The 12,791-nt window shown below is 46.8% G+C and overlaps 1 protein-coding gene across 1 annotated transcript; it reads right to left on the reverse strand.

Moving 5' to 3' along the window:
• Positions 1-1,599: 1,599 nt before the first annotated feature.
• On the reverse strand, positions 1,600-10,232 carry LOC116370534 (SH3 and multiple ankyrin repeat domains protein 1-like). The gene is made up of 5 exons (XM_031819795.1): positions 10,079-10,232; positions 2,689-2,771; positions 2,242-2,366; positions 1,981-2,116; positions 1,600-1,897 (listed from the first exon to the last, which is right to left on the reverse strand). Exons 1-5 carry the CDS (start codon positions 10,081-10,083, stop codon positions 1,689-1,691), a joined length of 558 nt encoding a protein of 185 aa, XP_031675655.1. The 5' UTR covers positions 10,084-10,232; the 3' UTR covers positions 1,600-1,688.
• Between the last annotated feature and the right edge of the window lie 2,559 nt (positions 10,233-12,791).

A 12,791-nucleotide genomic window follows, 5' to 3' on the forward strand; every position in this document is an offset into this window, starting at 1 on the left:
CACAGCCCACCTCTCTGTGACTTTGTATCCCCTTTCCTTCCCTCTGTCCATCACAGCCCACCTCTCTGTGACTTTGTATCCCCTTTCCTTCCCTCTGTCCATCACAGCCCACCTCTCTGTGACTTTGTATCCCCTTTTCTTCCCTCTGTCCATCACAGCCCACCTCTCTGTGACTTTGTATCCCCTTTTCTTCCCTCTGTCCATCACAGCCCACCTCTCTGTGACTTTGTATCCCCTTTTCTTCCCTCTGTCCATCACAGCCCACCTCTCTGTGACTTTGTATCCCCTTTCCTTCCCTCTGTCTATCACAACCCACCTCTCTGTGACTTTGTATCCCCTTTCCTTCCCTCTGTCCATCACAGCCCACCTCTCTGTGACTTTGTATCCCCTTTCCTTCCCTCTGTCCATCACAGCCCACCTCTCTGTGACTTTGTATCCCCTTTCCTTCCCTCTGTCCATCACAGCCCACCTCTCTGTGACTTTGTATCCCCCTTTCTTCCCTCTGTCCATCACAGCCCACCTCTCTGTGACTTTGTATCCCCTTTCCTTCCCTCTGTCCATCACAGCCCACCTCTCTGTGACTTTGTATCCCCTTTCCTTCCCTCTGTCCATCACAGCCCACCTCTCTGTGACTTTGTATCCCCTTTCCTTCCCTCTGTCCATCACAGCCCACCTCTCTGTGACTTTGTATCCCCTTTCCTTCCCTCTGTCCATCACAGCCCACCTCTCTGTGACTTTGTATCCCCTTTTCTTCCCTCTGTCCATCACAGCCCACCTCTCTGTGACTTTGTATCCCCTTTTCTTCCCTCTGTCCATCACAGCCCACCTCTCTGTGACTTTGTATCCCCTTTTCTTCCCTCTGTCCATCACAGCCCACCTCTCTGTGACTTTGTATCCCCTTTCCTTCCCTCTGTCTATCACAACCCACCTCTCTGTGACTTTGTATCCCCTTTCCTTCCCTCTGTCCATCACAGCCCACCTCTCTGTGACTTTGTATCCCCTTTCCTTCCCTCTGTCCATCACAGCCCACCTCTCTGTGACTTTGTATCCCCTTTCCTTCCCTCTGTCCATCACAGCCCACCTCTCTGTGACTTTGTATCCCCCTTTCTTCCCTCTGTCCATCACAGCCCACCTCTCTGTGACTTTGTATCCCCTTTCCTTCCCTCTGTCCATCACAGCCCACCTCTCTGTGACTTTGTATCCCCTTTCCTTCCCTCTGTCCATCACAGCCCACCTCTCTGTGACTTTGTATCCCCTTTCCTTCCCTCTGTCCATCACAGCCCACCTCTCTGTGACTTTGTATCCCCTTTCCTTCCCTCTGTCCATCACAGCCCACCTCTCTGTGACTTTGTATCCCCTTTCCTTTCCTCTGTCCATCACAGCCCACCTCTCTGTGACTTTGTATCCCCTTTCCTTCCCTCTGTCCATCACAGCCCACCTCTCTGTGACTTTGTATCCCCTTTCCTTTCCCAATGGGCACACACTCGTTGAAACAACGTTTTCCCCACATCATTTCAATGACATTACGGTGAACCAACGTGGAATAGACGTCTGTGCCCAGTGGGTTCTTTCTTTTTTTAGGCCTCTCTCGCTTTTTTCACTTCATGTATCTTAAGCTCTACCCATCCCTCCTGTCTTTCACCTTCTCTTCTCATCATCTCTCTCTATCTCCAGACGTACATCTCCCTCTACATTCCTTTGTATTCCTTCTTCTTTCTTCTTCTTTCCCTCTCCGTATGTTCCTGGTCTCCTTCCTCCTCTGTCCTTGTCTTTCCTGTCTCTACCCAGAACCCAACCCATATCCCCCATGTCTTACCCATCTCCTCCAGTTCTGAGGTCATGGATTTGGAGCGGAGAGCGATGGCCGGAGTGCTTAGTCTTTTACTCTGCTGGGGGACTGTGGAGAAAGGAAAGCATTATCATCCTCATCCTCGTCGCCATCATCGTTGTCGTAGTTCCAGACCCTGTGTTGTCTCTTACTTTTCTTTCTCTGGCCATCCTCCATGTCAGGGTTGCGTGTCACCATGACAACCTTGACCATGAGGGCGTTTCCACCTTGCCTGATCATGTTGACCACCTGCCTGTGTCCCACCTTCACCACATTCTGACCATTCACCTGAGGGGGGGGGGGGGGGGGAGTAGAGGGGAAGAAGAAGAAGTCCATGTAATTGGTTAGAGAGGGTGATTTTTCATAATAACAGTCATTGTGAAGAATCCAACTTCAGCCCTAGCAGCACACACCTCAATGAGGAAGTCTCCCATTCTCAGACCGGCTCTCCAGGCCACGCCTCCTTCGTCGACAGACTCCAGGTACTGCAGTGCTGGGAAGGCTGGGGTGGGAGTGAACTCCTCGATGGGGGTCTGAGCTGAAGACAGAGAACAGAGGGGTAACCAGCATTATGTCATAACCACTGTAACAACTAGACTGATGAAGCCCATGCAGCACAGTGAGACTGTCCAAGTGTGTTCATCTGTGTGTGTGTGTGTGTGTGTGTGTGTGTGTGTGTGTGTGTGTGTGTGTGTGTGTGTGTGTGTGTGTGTGTGTGTGTGTGTGTGTGTGTGTGTGTGTGTGTGTGTGTGTGTGTGTGTGTGTGTGTGTGTGTGTGTGTGTGTGTGTGTGTCTGTTAAAGGCCTGTCTGTATGTCTGACTGTCTATCTATCAACAGCTGATCGCACGTGTTTCCTTACCCTTGGCTCCTCTCAGCACAAAGCCAAAACCCTCACTGTCTTTTTTCTGCAGAAGCACTGTCTTCTCCTTGATGATATAGTCACTAAGAGAGAGGACAGAGAGAGATGGGGAGAGACACTTAGCGATAACATGAGATACATTAAAAAAAGCAGTGGAAAAAGGGGACAGCAGGAAGAAGAGAAAGAGAGAGAGAGGTAGGAGAGAGAGAGGTAGGAGAGAGAGGTAGGAAAGAGAGAGGTAGGAGAGAGAGAGGTAGGAGAGAGAGGTAGGAGAGAGGGAGGTAGGAGAGAGAGAGGTAGGAGAGAGAGAGAGGTAGGAGAGAGAGAGGTAGGAGAGAGAGAGGTAGGAGAGAGAGAGGTAGGAGAGAGAGGTAGGAAAGAGAGAGGTAGGAGAGAGAGAGGTAGGAGAGAGAGGTAGGAGAGAGAGAGGTAGGAGAGGGAGGTAGGAGAGAGAGAGGTAGGAGAAAGAGAGGTATGAGAGAGAGAGGTACGAGAGAGAGCGGTAGGAGAGAGAAAGGTACGAGAGAGAGAGAGGTAGGAGAGAGGTAGGAGAGAGAGAGAGGTAGGAGAGAGAGAGAGGTACGAGAGAGAGAGAGAGGTAGGAGAGAGAGGTATGAGAGAGAGAGAGAGGTATGAGAGAGGTATGAGAGAGAGAGGGGTACGAGAGAGAGGGAGAGGTAGGAGGAGAGAGAAGAGAGGTAGGAGAGAGAGAGAGGTAGGAGAGAGAGGGAGGAGGAGAGAGAGGAGAGAGAATAGGAGAGAGAGGTAGGAGAGGAGAGGTAGGAGGAGAGAGGTAGGAGAGAGAGAGGTAGGAGAAAGAGAGGTACGAGAGAGAGAGGTAGGAGAGAGAGAGGTACAAGAGAGAGAGAGAGAGGTAGGAGAGAGAGAGAGAGGTAGGAGAGCAGGGTAGGAGAGAGAGAGGTAGGAGAGAGAGGTAGGAGAGAGAGAGGTAGGAGAGAGAGGTAGGAAAGAGAGAGGTAGGAGAGAGAGAGGTAGGAGAGACGAGGTAGGAGAGAGATAGGGTAGGAGAGAGGGAGGTAGGAGAGAAGGAGAGGTAGGAGGAGGATGAGAGAGGTAGAGAGAGAGAGGTACTGAGAGAGGAGAAGGTACAGAGAGCAGAGAGGAGAGAGGTAGGAGAGAGGTAGGAGAGAGAGAGGTACGAGAGAGAGAGAGAGAGGTAGGAGAGAGAGAGGTATGAGAGAGAGAGAGAGAGAGAGAGAGGGTATGAGAGAGGTATGAGAGAGAGAGGTATGAGAGGAGAGAGGTAGGAGAGAGAGAGAGAGGTAGGAGAGAGAGAGAGGGTAGGAGAGAGAGAGGTAGGGAGAGAGAGAGGTAAGGAGAGAGAGGTATACGAGAGAGAGAGGTAGGAGAGAGAGAGGTACAAGAGAGAGAGAGAGAGGTAGGAGAGAGGAGAGAGAGGTAGGAGAGAGGTAGGAGAGAGAGAGAGAGGTAGGAGAGAGAGAGTTAGGACAGAGAGAGAGGTAGGAGAGAGAGAGGTACGAGAGAGAGAGAGAGAGAGAGGTAGAAAGAGAGAGAGATATGCGAGAGGTATGAGAGAGAGAGAGAGAGGTATGAGAGAAGTATGAGAGAGAGAGGTAGGAGAGAAAGAGAGAGAGAGAGAGGGTAGGAGAGAGAGAGAGGTAGGAGAGAGAGAGAGAGAGGTAGGAGAGAGGTAGGAGAGAGGTAGGAGAGAGGGAGAGAGAGATAGGAGAGAGAGGTAGGAAGAGAGAGAGGTAGGAGAGAGAGAGGTAGGAGAGAGAGAGGTACAAGAGAGAGAGAGAGGTAGGAGAGAGAGAGGTAGGAGAGAGGTAGGAGAGAGAGAGAGTTAGGACAGAGAGAGGTAGGAGAGAGAGAGGTAGGAGAGAGAGAGAGGTAGGAGAGAGAGAGGTATGCGAGAAGTATGAGAGAGAGAGAGGTATGAGAGAGGTATGAGAGAGAGAGGTACGAGAGAGAGAGAGGTAGGAGAGAGAGAGAGGTAGGAGAGAGAGAGAGAGGTAGGAGAGAGGGAGAGAGATAGGGGGGAGAGGTAGGAGAGAGAGGTAGGAGAGAGAGAGAGAGAGAGGTAGGAGAGAGAGGTAGGAGAGAGAGAGGTAGGAGAGAGGGAGAGAGAGGTAGGGTGTGAGAGAGGTAGGAGAAAGAGAGGTAGGGAGAGAGAGGTAGGAGAGAGAGAGGTAGGAGTGAGAGAGAGGTAGGAGTGAGAGAGAGGTAGGAGAGAGAGAGGTAGGAGGAGAGGGAGAGAGAGGTAGGAGAGAGAGAGGTACGAGAGAGAGAGAGAGAGAGAGGGTAGGAGAGAGAGAGGTAGGAGAGAGAGAGAGAGGTACGAGAGAGAGAGAGGTAGGAGAGAGAGAGAGAGGTAGGAGGGGAGAGAGGTACGAGAGAGAGAGGTACGAGAGAGAGAGAGGTAGGAGAGAGAGAGAGAGGTAGGAGATAGGTATCCCCCTGCATACATGCACACTGCACCAGGAGGGAGCCTTAATCCTGGGAGAGAGGGGGAGGTGGGAGGGGTCAGGGACCTTCTGAAATGAGGGCACATTTTTTAAGCACATTGTAGAAAATGTGCTATTACCGTTATTATCGAATGAATACATTTAACTGACTCTGCCCTGACTCGGCTCCCCAGAGCTGGGCAGTGGGTTTTGTATTTCCTGTGTCCTCTCTGGGGTCAGGGGTCAGCTGATGACATAATGCACCAGACCAGGGGCTCGCTGGGCAGCCTTGTGTCGGTGACTGGGCGAGGTACAGTGAGATTGCGTTGGGTTGGTTGACAGAAAGACCAGAGATGTTGTTCCAGAACCTCACTCTCTAAGATGCTAGGCTATATATGATGATGATGGTTGCCTGAGCAACAAGCTACAGGACGTAGGATCTAGCTGGTGTAAAATAGAGAGGCCTGACTACACTGGAAGAGAGAAAGGTATGCACAGCTAGGTGCTCTGATGACATAGACGTAGTCATCCAAAGAAGAAGAATCCTCACATGTAGAGCCAATAAAGAGGTCAGGTTATGTTGGTCCGCCTCGCTAAAATAGCCTCATGAATAAACAGGGGATAATGAGTATGGGAGATGACGATAATTGGCAGTTTCCAGTTGCTATCTAACTAGAGTACATGGAGCTATCATGGAAAGACCACAGAAGAAGTGAGAATACCCACAAGCACCTGCATGTCAGCCACTTGATCCCCTTTTGGAAGACCTAGTTTATGTAGTTAACCAGTCATCCAATGATTCAACTAGCTACTGTCAACATACTGTTTCCCTTTAATAATGTTTACGTTCTGTATGTTGCTTGACTGTTTTTCTTCCCTTCTTCTTCTTCACCCAGGCCGTCCCCTCCACTGGCATAGCAACTCGCATAGCAACTCACTTAAATACAGTCATTTGCCAGCATGAACCAATGAGCACCACACAATCACGGACTGCATCCATCTGTAATGACACCTTCCTCATAATTGAGCCTAGTGCACCACTGTTGACCAGAGATGAATGGGATCTATATGGGGAATGAGGTGTAATTTGGGACCCGCCACACCATGGGGATTTGTTTGTTAGGTTGGTTATGTTCCTCACACAAACATTCCTCTGGACTGCAGCCCAGTGGTATCTATACTGACACAAGCTCTCCTGTCATCAAGTCTGTCACCAACTCAAGGTTGTGCATACCGTAATAACACCACACAATCATCTAACCATGTTCCTCCTACATACATATCTACTGTATCTCCAATGTAACTGATCCATGCAACACAATCTAGAAGTTAGAGCTGGGGATATGGACAAAAATCCCTATCCTGATAAATTACCTAAATTAATGCTATAACCATAAATAGAATGATACGTTTATAACATGAATGTGCACCACAGTTTATAACATTAATTAATGTGCACCATAGTTTATAACATTAATTAATGTGCACCACAGTTTATAACATTAATTAATGTGCACCACAGTTTATAACATTAATTAATGTGCACCACAGTTTATAACATTAATTAATGTGCACCACAGTTTATAACATGAATGTGAACCACAGTTTATAAAATTAATTAATGTGCACCACAGTTTATAACATTAATTAATGTACACCACAGTATATAACATGAATTCATGTGCACCACAGTTTATAACATTAATTAATGTGCACCACAGTTTATAAAATGAATTCATGTGCACCCACAGTTTATAACATTAATTAATGTGCACCACAGTTTATAAAATGAATGTGCACCACAGTTTATAAAATTAATTAATTTGCACCACAGTTTATAACATGAATGTGTATCACAGTTTATAACATTAATCATTAATGTGAACCATAGTTTATAACATTAATGTGAACCACAGTTTATAACATGAATGTGAACCACAGTTTATAACATTAATTAATGTGCACCACAGTTTATAACATGAATTAATGTGCACCACAGTTTATAACATGAATTAATGTGCACCACAGTTTATAACATGAATTAATGTGCACCACAGTTTATAACATGAATTAATGTGCACCACAGTTTATAACATTAATTAATGTGCACCACAGTTCATAACTATTATCCTTTAAACTACTACTAGTTTGATGGTTGTCCCATTAACAATCACCCATATTAGCAAACTTATTTCATTTCAAACTTCAATCAATCAATCAATCAATCAATCAATCAATCAATCAATCAATCAATCAATCAAATGTATTTATAAAGCCCTTCTTACATCAGCTGATGTCACTAAGTGCTGTACAGAAACAGCCTAGAACCCCAAACAGCAATGCAGGTGTAGAAGCACGTGTAGAACTTCACATTTCTCTAGTATTGGATACTTATAATAGTGAACGGTAACAGCAAAATGCCTGCGATAAGTGATCGGTATGGTCGGTGTGGATCATTTTGGGTTTATCGTCCCAGCTCTGCTATAAGTATTGGTAACATCATCTAGAAGCATAGCAAGGGGGACTGCTACCCATGGCACAGCATGCACCTCTCAAACCACTTCTCATTCTCTTATACACTAATGTTTGTACACATACACAGGGGCACACATTGATAACACACACACACACACACACACGCCAAATGTAGACACAGTAGAAGCAGAGCCACTAGCGGGATACATGTTATAGATCTGCCTCCTATACCTTGTTCTCAATCAGCAACAGCTCACAGACCGTCACACACAGAGACCCACAAACACGACACACACACGCATTCTGCAGATGAGAGAAGCAGCAATTATCAGACAGTTGTGTCGGTACTGTGTTGCTACTGAAGACAGACGTACAGACACGGCGAGGGAGAGGAGAGTGATTAATGTACATGGAGACACAGCTAGGCTGTAACGTTACTGCTAATGTACCGGGCTGTGCATGTGTCTCTCCTTCCTCACTACACACACACACACACACACACACACACACACACACACCACACACACACACACACACACACACACACACACACACACACACACACACACACACACACACAGACACAGACACAGACACACACAGGCACACACACAGACACACGTACAGACGTACAGGCTCATGCATTGCAACACATCCCATCTGTCTATCGATTAGTCTTCCTAATCACTCCAGTCTACCATCCATGTCCACATGCATGCTCCTCTCCCTCCCTCCCTGCCTCCCTCCCTCTCACCATCCCTCTATCCTCCAGCCCTGCGACCAGTGAGAAATCAAAAACAGCCAGTACCTGTAAATGAACCAGACACTCCTATTCATGGGGCCTAGCGACGGCCAGGAAGAAGAGAGGGAGAGATCCTCCTCGCCGCATCCCCCCATCGCCATTTCCCCCCCCCTCCTCCTCCTCCTCCTCGTCTTCCAGCGAGAGGAGAGCAGTGAGTACGAGCCGAGGGAGGGGAGGAGAGGAGGAGAGAGCAATGGAGAGAGAGAGAGTGAGGGCCTAGCTCTCCCAGCCCCTTCATACTTAAGACAGGCAGAGAGAGAGAAAGAGAACGAGGGAGAAGGAGAGAGAGAGATGGAGATGGTTCACTGTGACTGCGACACAGAGCGAGAGAGAGAGAGAGAGAGAGATGAGAGAGAGAGAGAGAGAGAGAGGAACAAGAGAGGGAGAAGGAGGGAGTGTGTGAGTGAGTGAGGGAGGGGGCGATGGTTTAGCATAAAAAGGGAGAGAGATATGAGGTAATTTTGAGAGAGGGGAGAAAGAGCGGGCCAAGGGGTGATCGGGTTTGTTTGCTGAGTATGTGACTATTTCATACACCAACAGAATATAAAGAGAAAAGAGACGCACAGACGCACTCACACATACACACACTCAAACACATTCCTTTCTCCTTTCTTCTATCTCTGTATATATCTCTCTCAGTGGTATTCACCGAGTCTGTCTATCACTGTTTTCCTCCTTAGTTATGATTCTCCATTCACAACAACGGATGCATTTTGGATGAGTTAAGGCCATGTTCTGTTTGACTCCTCTCCCTTGCCGTAACTCACTCCAGATAGGGAGATACTGTAAAACGCACTGATTGTTGCTCTGAACTGCTGAGGCTTGCATCCTGTCATCACAATCACAATGGTTTCACAACTCATATATGTATACAGGCTATTTATGATCATTATGATAGATGATTCATCTATTATCACATTCACATATAAATGTGACTTCTTTGAAAGCACGTCTAAGAAGCAGTAGATGTGTTCTATGTGAGCTATTTCTATGCTTCCCGTTCTTAAGTTTAGTTTTTGCGTCTTTTACTTTCAGTTTTGTACACCAGCTTTCGACCAGCTGAAAATACAACATTTGGGTTATTGAGAATGTATTTCACAGCGGTTTAGATGGTACAATGATTCTCTACACTATGCATTGCTTGTTTTGTCAAAATGAACTGAAATCTGGAGAGAACTATTAGAATTTTGGAAATGGCAGAGATTTCTGCATATTGCACCTTTAATAAACCAAATATAACACGTGAATTCTATATTCTCTCTCTTTTCCCCATCTCCTACCTCTTTTCACCACCTGTCAACCTATGTCTTCCTCCCATCTCACGTCTCTACCATTTCCCCATTTCTGTCATCTCTGTACTCGTTTTGTCCTACCCCTCTTCCGTCCTCTGTACTTCAGTGACCCTACATGCCCTTAGATCACTCTTAACATCTCCCCTCCCCCATGGCCTTTAATCAACACACACACATGTACACAGTCCCCTCCCCTCTCCTCCTCTTTCCTCTCTCACATTGTCTATAAACAAAGCAGAGTACATGAATGAAAAGAGGAGAGCGAGGCAGGGAAACGGGAGGAAGGAGACGCATCAAGACAGACAGGAAGAAGAAGAGAGATTCAGCTGGGGATAAGCAGCAGAAGGAAGAGAGAGAATTAGAGCGAGAGAGATTCTCTTTAAAAAGCCACTCACATCATCTCTGTCAGTGCTTCGTTCGATGTATGTCGATGTTGTCTTCTGTCGCCATTCCCTCCCTCCCTCTCTGCCTCCCTGTCTCTCGCTCAATCTCCCCCTCTCTCTCCCCCTACCTCTCTCTGGTGCCTTTCTGCCTTCACTGCCTATTGCTGTTCTTCCCTTCTCTCTCCTTCCCTCCCTCTCTTTTTGTTTCTCTCTCTGCATGTTAAGCTATACTGCTGTGAATTTAGTGTATGGCCGCGCGCGTGTGTGTGAGGGAGGGAGGGAGGGAGACAGAGGGAGAGAGAAAGAAGAGAGTGAGAGAAAGAGGGAGAGAGTGAGAGAAAGAGAGAGAGGGAGAGAGGGAGAAAGAGTACAAGGGGGGGGGGGGGGGGCAAGAGAATGAATGTTGGCAGGTGTTTGGTCATGTTAGTGTGTGTGTGTGACTCATGTGTGTGTGGTCATGTGTGTGTGGACTCATGTGTGTGTGGTCATGTGTGTATGATTGTATGTGTGCATGAGTGTTCACCTATAATGTAAACATGTACAATGTGCACCAGAATGTGATTTGAAAGCACCTCTTGTGATGGAGGGCAACAATCCACTCTTCTCCAGAATGTGTGTGTGCTTCCTTGTCCCTATTTCACAGACCGCTGCCCCAGAACAGTTGTCATGTGTGTTACTAGGGGAGTTCACTGCCATGGGCTCTGAGACACAGGGAGAGAGAGGGGGCATGGAGGAGAGAGGGGGCACGGAGGAGAGAGGGGGCACGGAGGAGAGAGGGGGCATGGAGGGAGAGAGGCTTATTTGGATGGAAGAAGAGAACAAGGAAGGAAGGAAGGAAGGCAGAAAAGGAAGGAAGGAAGGAAGGAAGGAAGGAAGGAAGGAAGGAAGGAAGGAAGGCAAGGAAGGAAGGAAGAAGGAAGAAGGAAGGAAGGAAGGAAGGAAGGAAGGAAGGAAGGAAGGAAGGAAGGAAGGAAGGAAGGAAGGAAGGAAGGAGTAAAGAAGGGAGGATAAGGACAAATAGGGAGAAAGGAGGAATGGATTGATAAAGATGGACACTAGGGGTGAAAATGTGTAGAGGGAGAACATCTCTCCCTGATCATCTCTCCTCTTCCTCTAATCCTTGTTAATGTAATCGCTGTGCCACAATATCAATTTAAGCCATTCATTTAGCTGACTGCCGTCTCGACCGAGCCTTGTTAAACTGTCACAGCTAGTCAGAGCAGTAAAAGCCTGCTTCATTAGACAGATCAGGAGGTGTACAAGATCTCTTACTGTCAATATAAAAAACATCTTCCATCTAAAAGCGGATTGAAAGGTGATGAGGTGAAAGTGGGAGAGAAAAGGGGGGTTGTTCATTCACGTCTATTTCCTCTCCTGCGTTCTCTCTCCCTTTCTCTTCTTCGTCTACTTCTACATACTGTAGAATCTCTCCTCTTCACCTCCTTTCTTGCTCTGTTCATCCCTCTCTCCCTCCAGAGTGCCCTTCACTGTCTGTTCTCCAGATGGAAACACCACAGGGGAGGGAGGGTGATGGAGAGAAAATGAAAAAGAACAGGGGGTGAGTAAAACGGTGATGAATAAAAATAAAGGGAGCGATAGAGAGAGAGAGGTGGAAGGGGGTGACAAAGCCAAATATAGAGGAGTGGAAAAAAGCAGGGTGAGATGGATCCACACTAGTGCTCTGATAAAACAGACTTAGCATTGACTTAGCATTGAGTTAGCAGTGAGTTAGCAGTGAGTTAGCAGTGAGTTAGCAGTGTCACAGACTGACTAAACAACTGGAGTTTTATATCGTATCGGGTACATTTGTTTAAATATCCCTGATGGGGGTGTAGAAACGTTTGTGTGAGTTTCCATGTAGGTGTCAGTCGCTTGGTAGAGCACGTAAGTCTAAATGAAATTATGCAAAATAATGAATGCTTTTGTGTGTGTTTGTGTTGTCTGTGATAGCGAGCGGGCAGGGAGAAAGATTATATGTAAATAATACATGTGATTTATAATGTGTTTATTCTTTATAAATAATTCTCTCTTCATACAGTCCAAGTCCAGGACCGTTAAATTGGTTTGCCTCATAACAGAGCCTCTCTGAGCCACCACGCAAAAACATGACATTAAAGAGAAGGACATTACATCACTAGGTGTTATTGAGAGGAGTTACACTCCAAAGTGTCAACGTAGCGATCTGGAAGTCAACAAACAACAACATAATCAACAAGCACATCAGTAGAGGCCACGTCGATGACAGTCTACAGAAGTTCAGATACTCGAGACCTAGTACTGTATGTAACTTCAGATATCGACCAGTACTGTATGGTAACTCTTCAGATTATATGAACAGTACCTGTATCGTAATTCAGATATCTGACCAGTACTGTATGTAACTTCAGATATCTGACCAGTACTGTATGTAACTTCAGATATCTGACCAGTACTGTATGTAACTTCAGATATCAGACCAGTACTGTATGTAACTTCAGATATCAGACCAGTACTGTATGTAACTTCAGATATCAGACCAGTACTGTATGTAACTTCAGATATCTGACCAGTACTGTATGTAACTTCAGATATCAGACCAGTACTATATGTAACTTCAGATAGCAGACCAGTACTGTACGTAACTTCAGATATCAGTAGATCACCCAATCACAATCCATCGCACAGTAGATCACCCAATCACAATCCATCGCACAGTAGATCACCCAATCACAATCCATCGCACAGT

Source organism: Oncorhynchus kisutch, unplaced genomic scaffold, assembly GCF_002021735.2.
Source record: "Oncorhynchus kisutch isolate 150728-3 unplaced genomic scaffold, Okis_V2 scaffold2606, whole genome shotgun sequence".
NCBI lineage: Eukaryota > Metazoa > Chordata > Actinopteri > Salmoniformes > Salmonidae > Oncorhynchus > Oncorhynchus kisutch.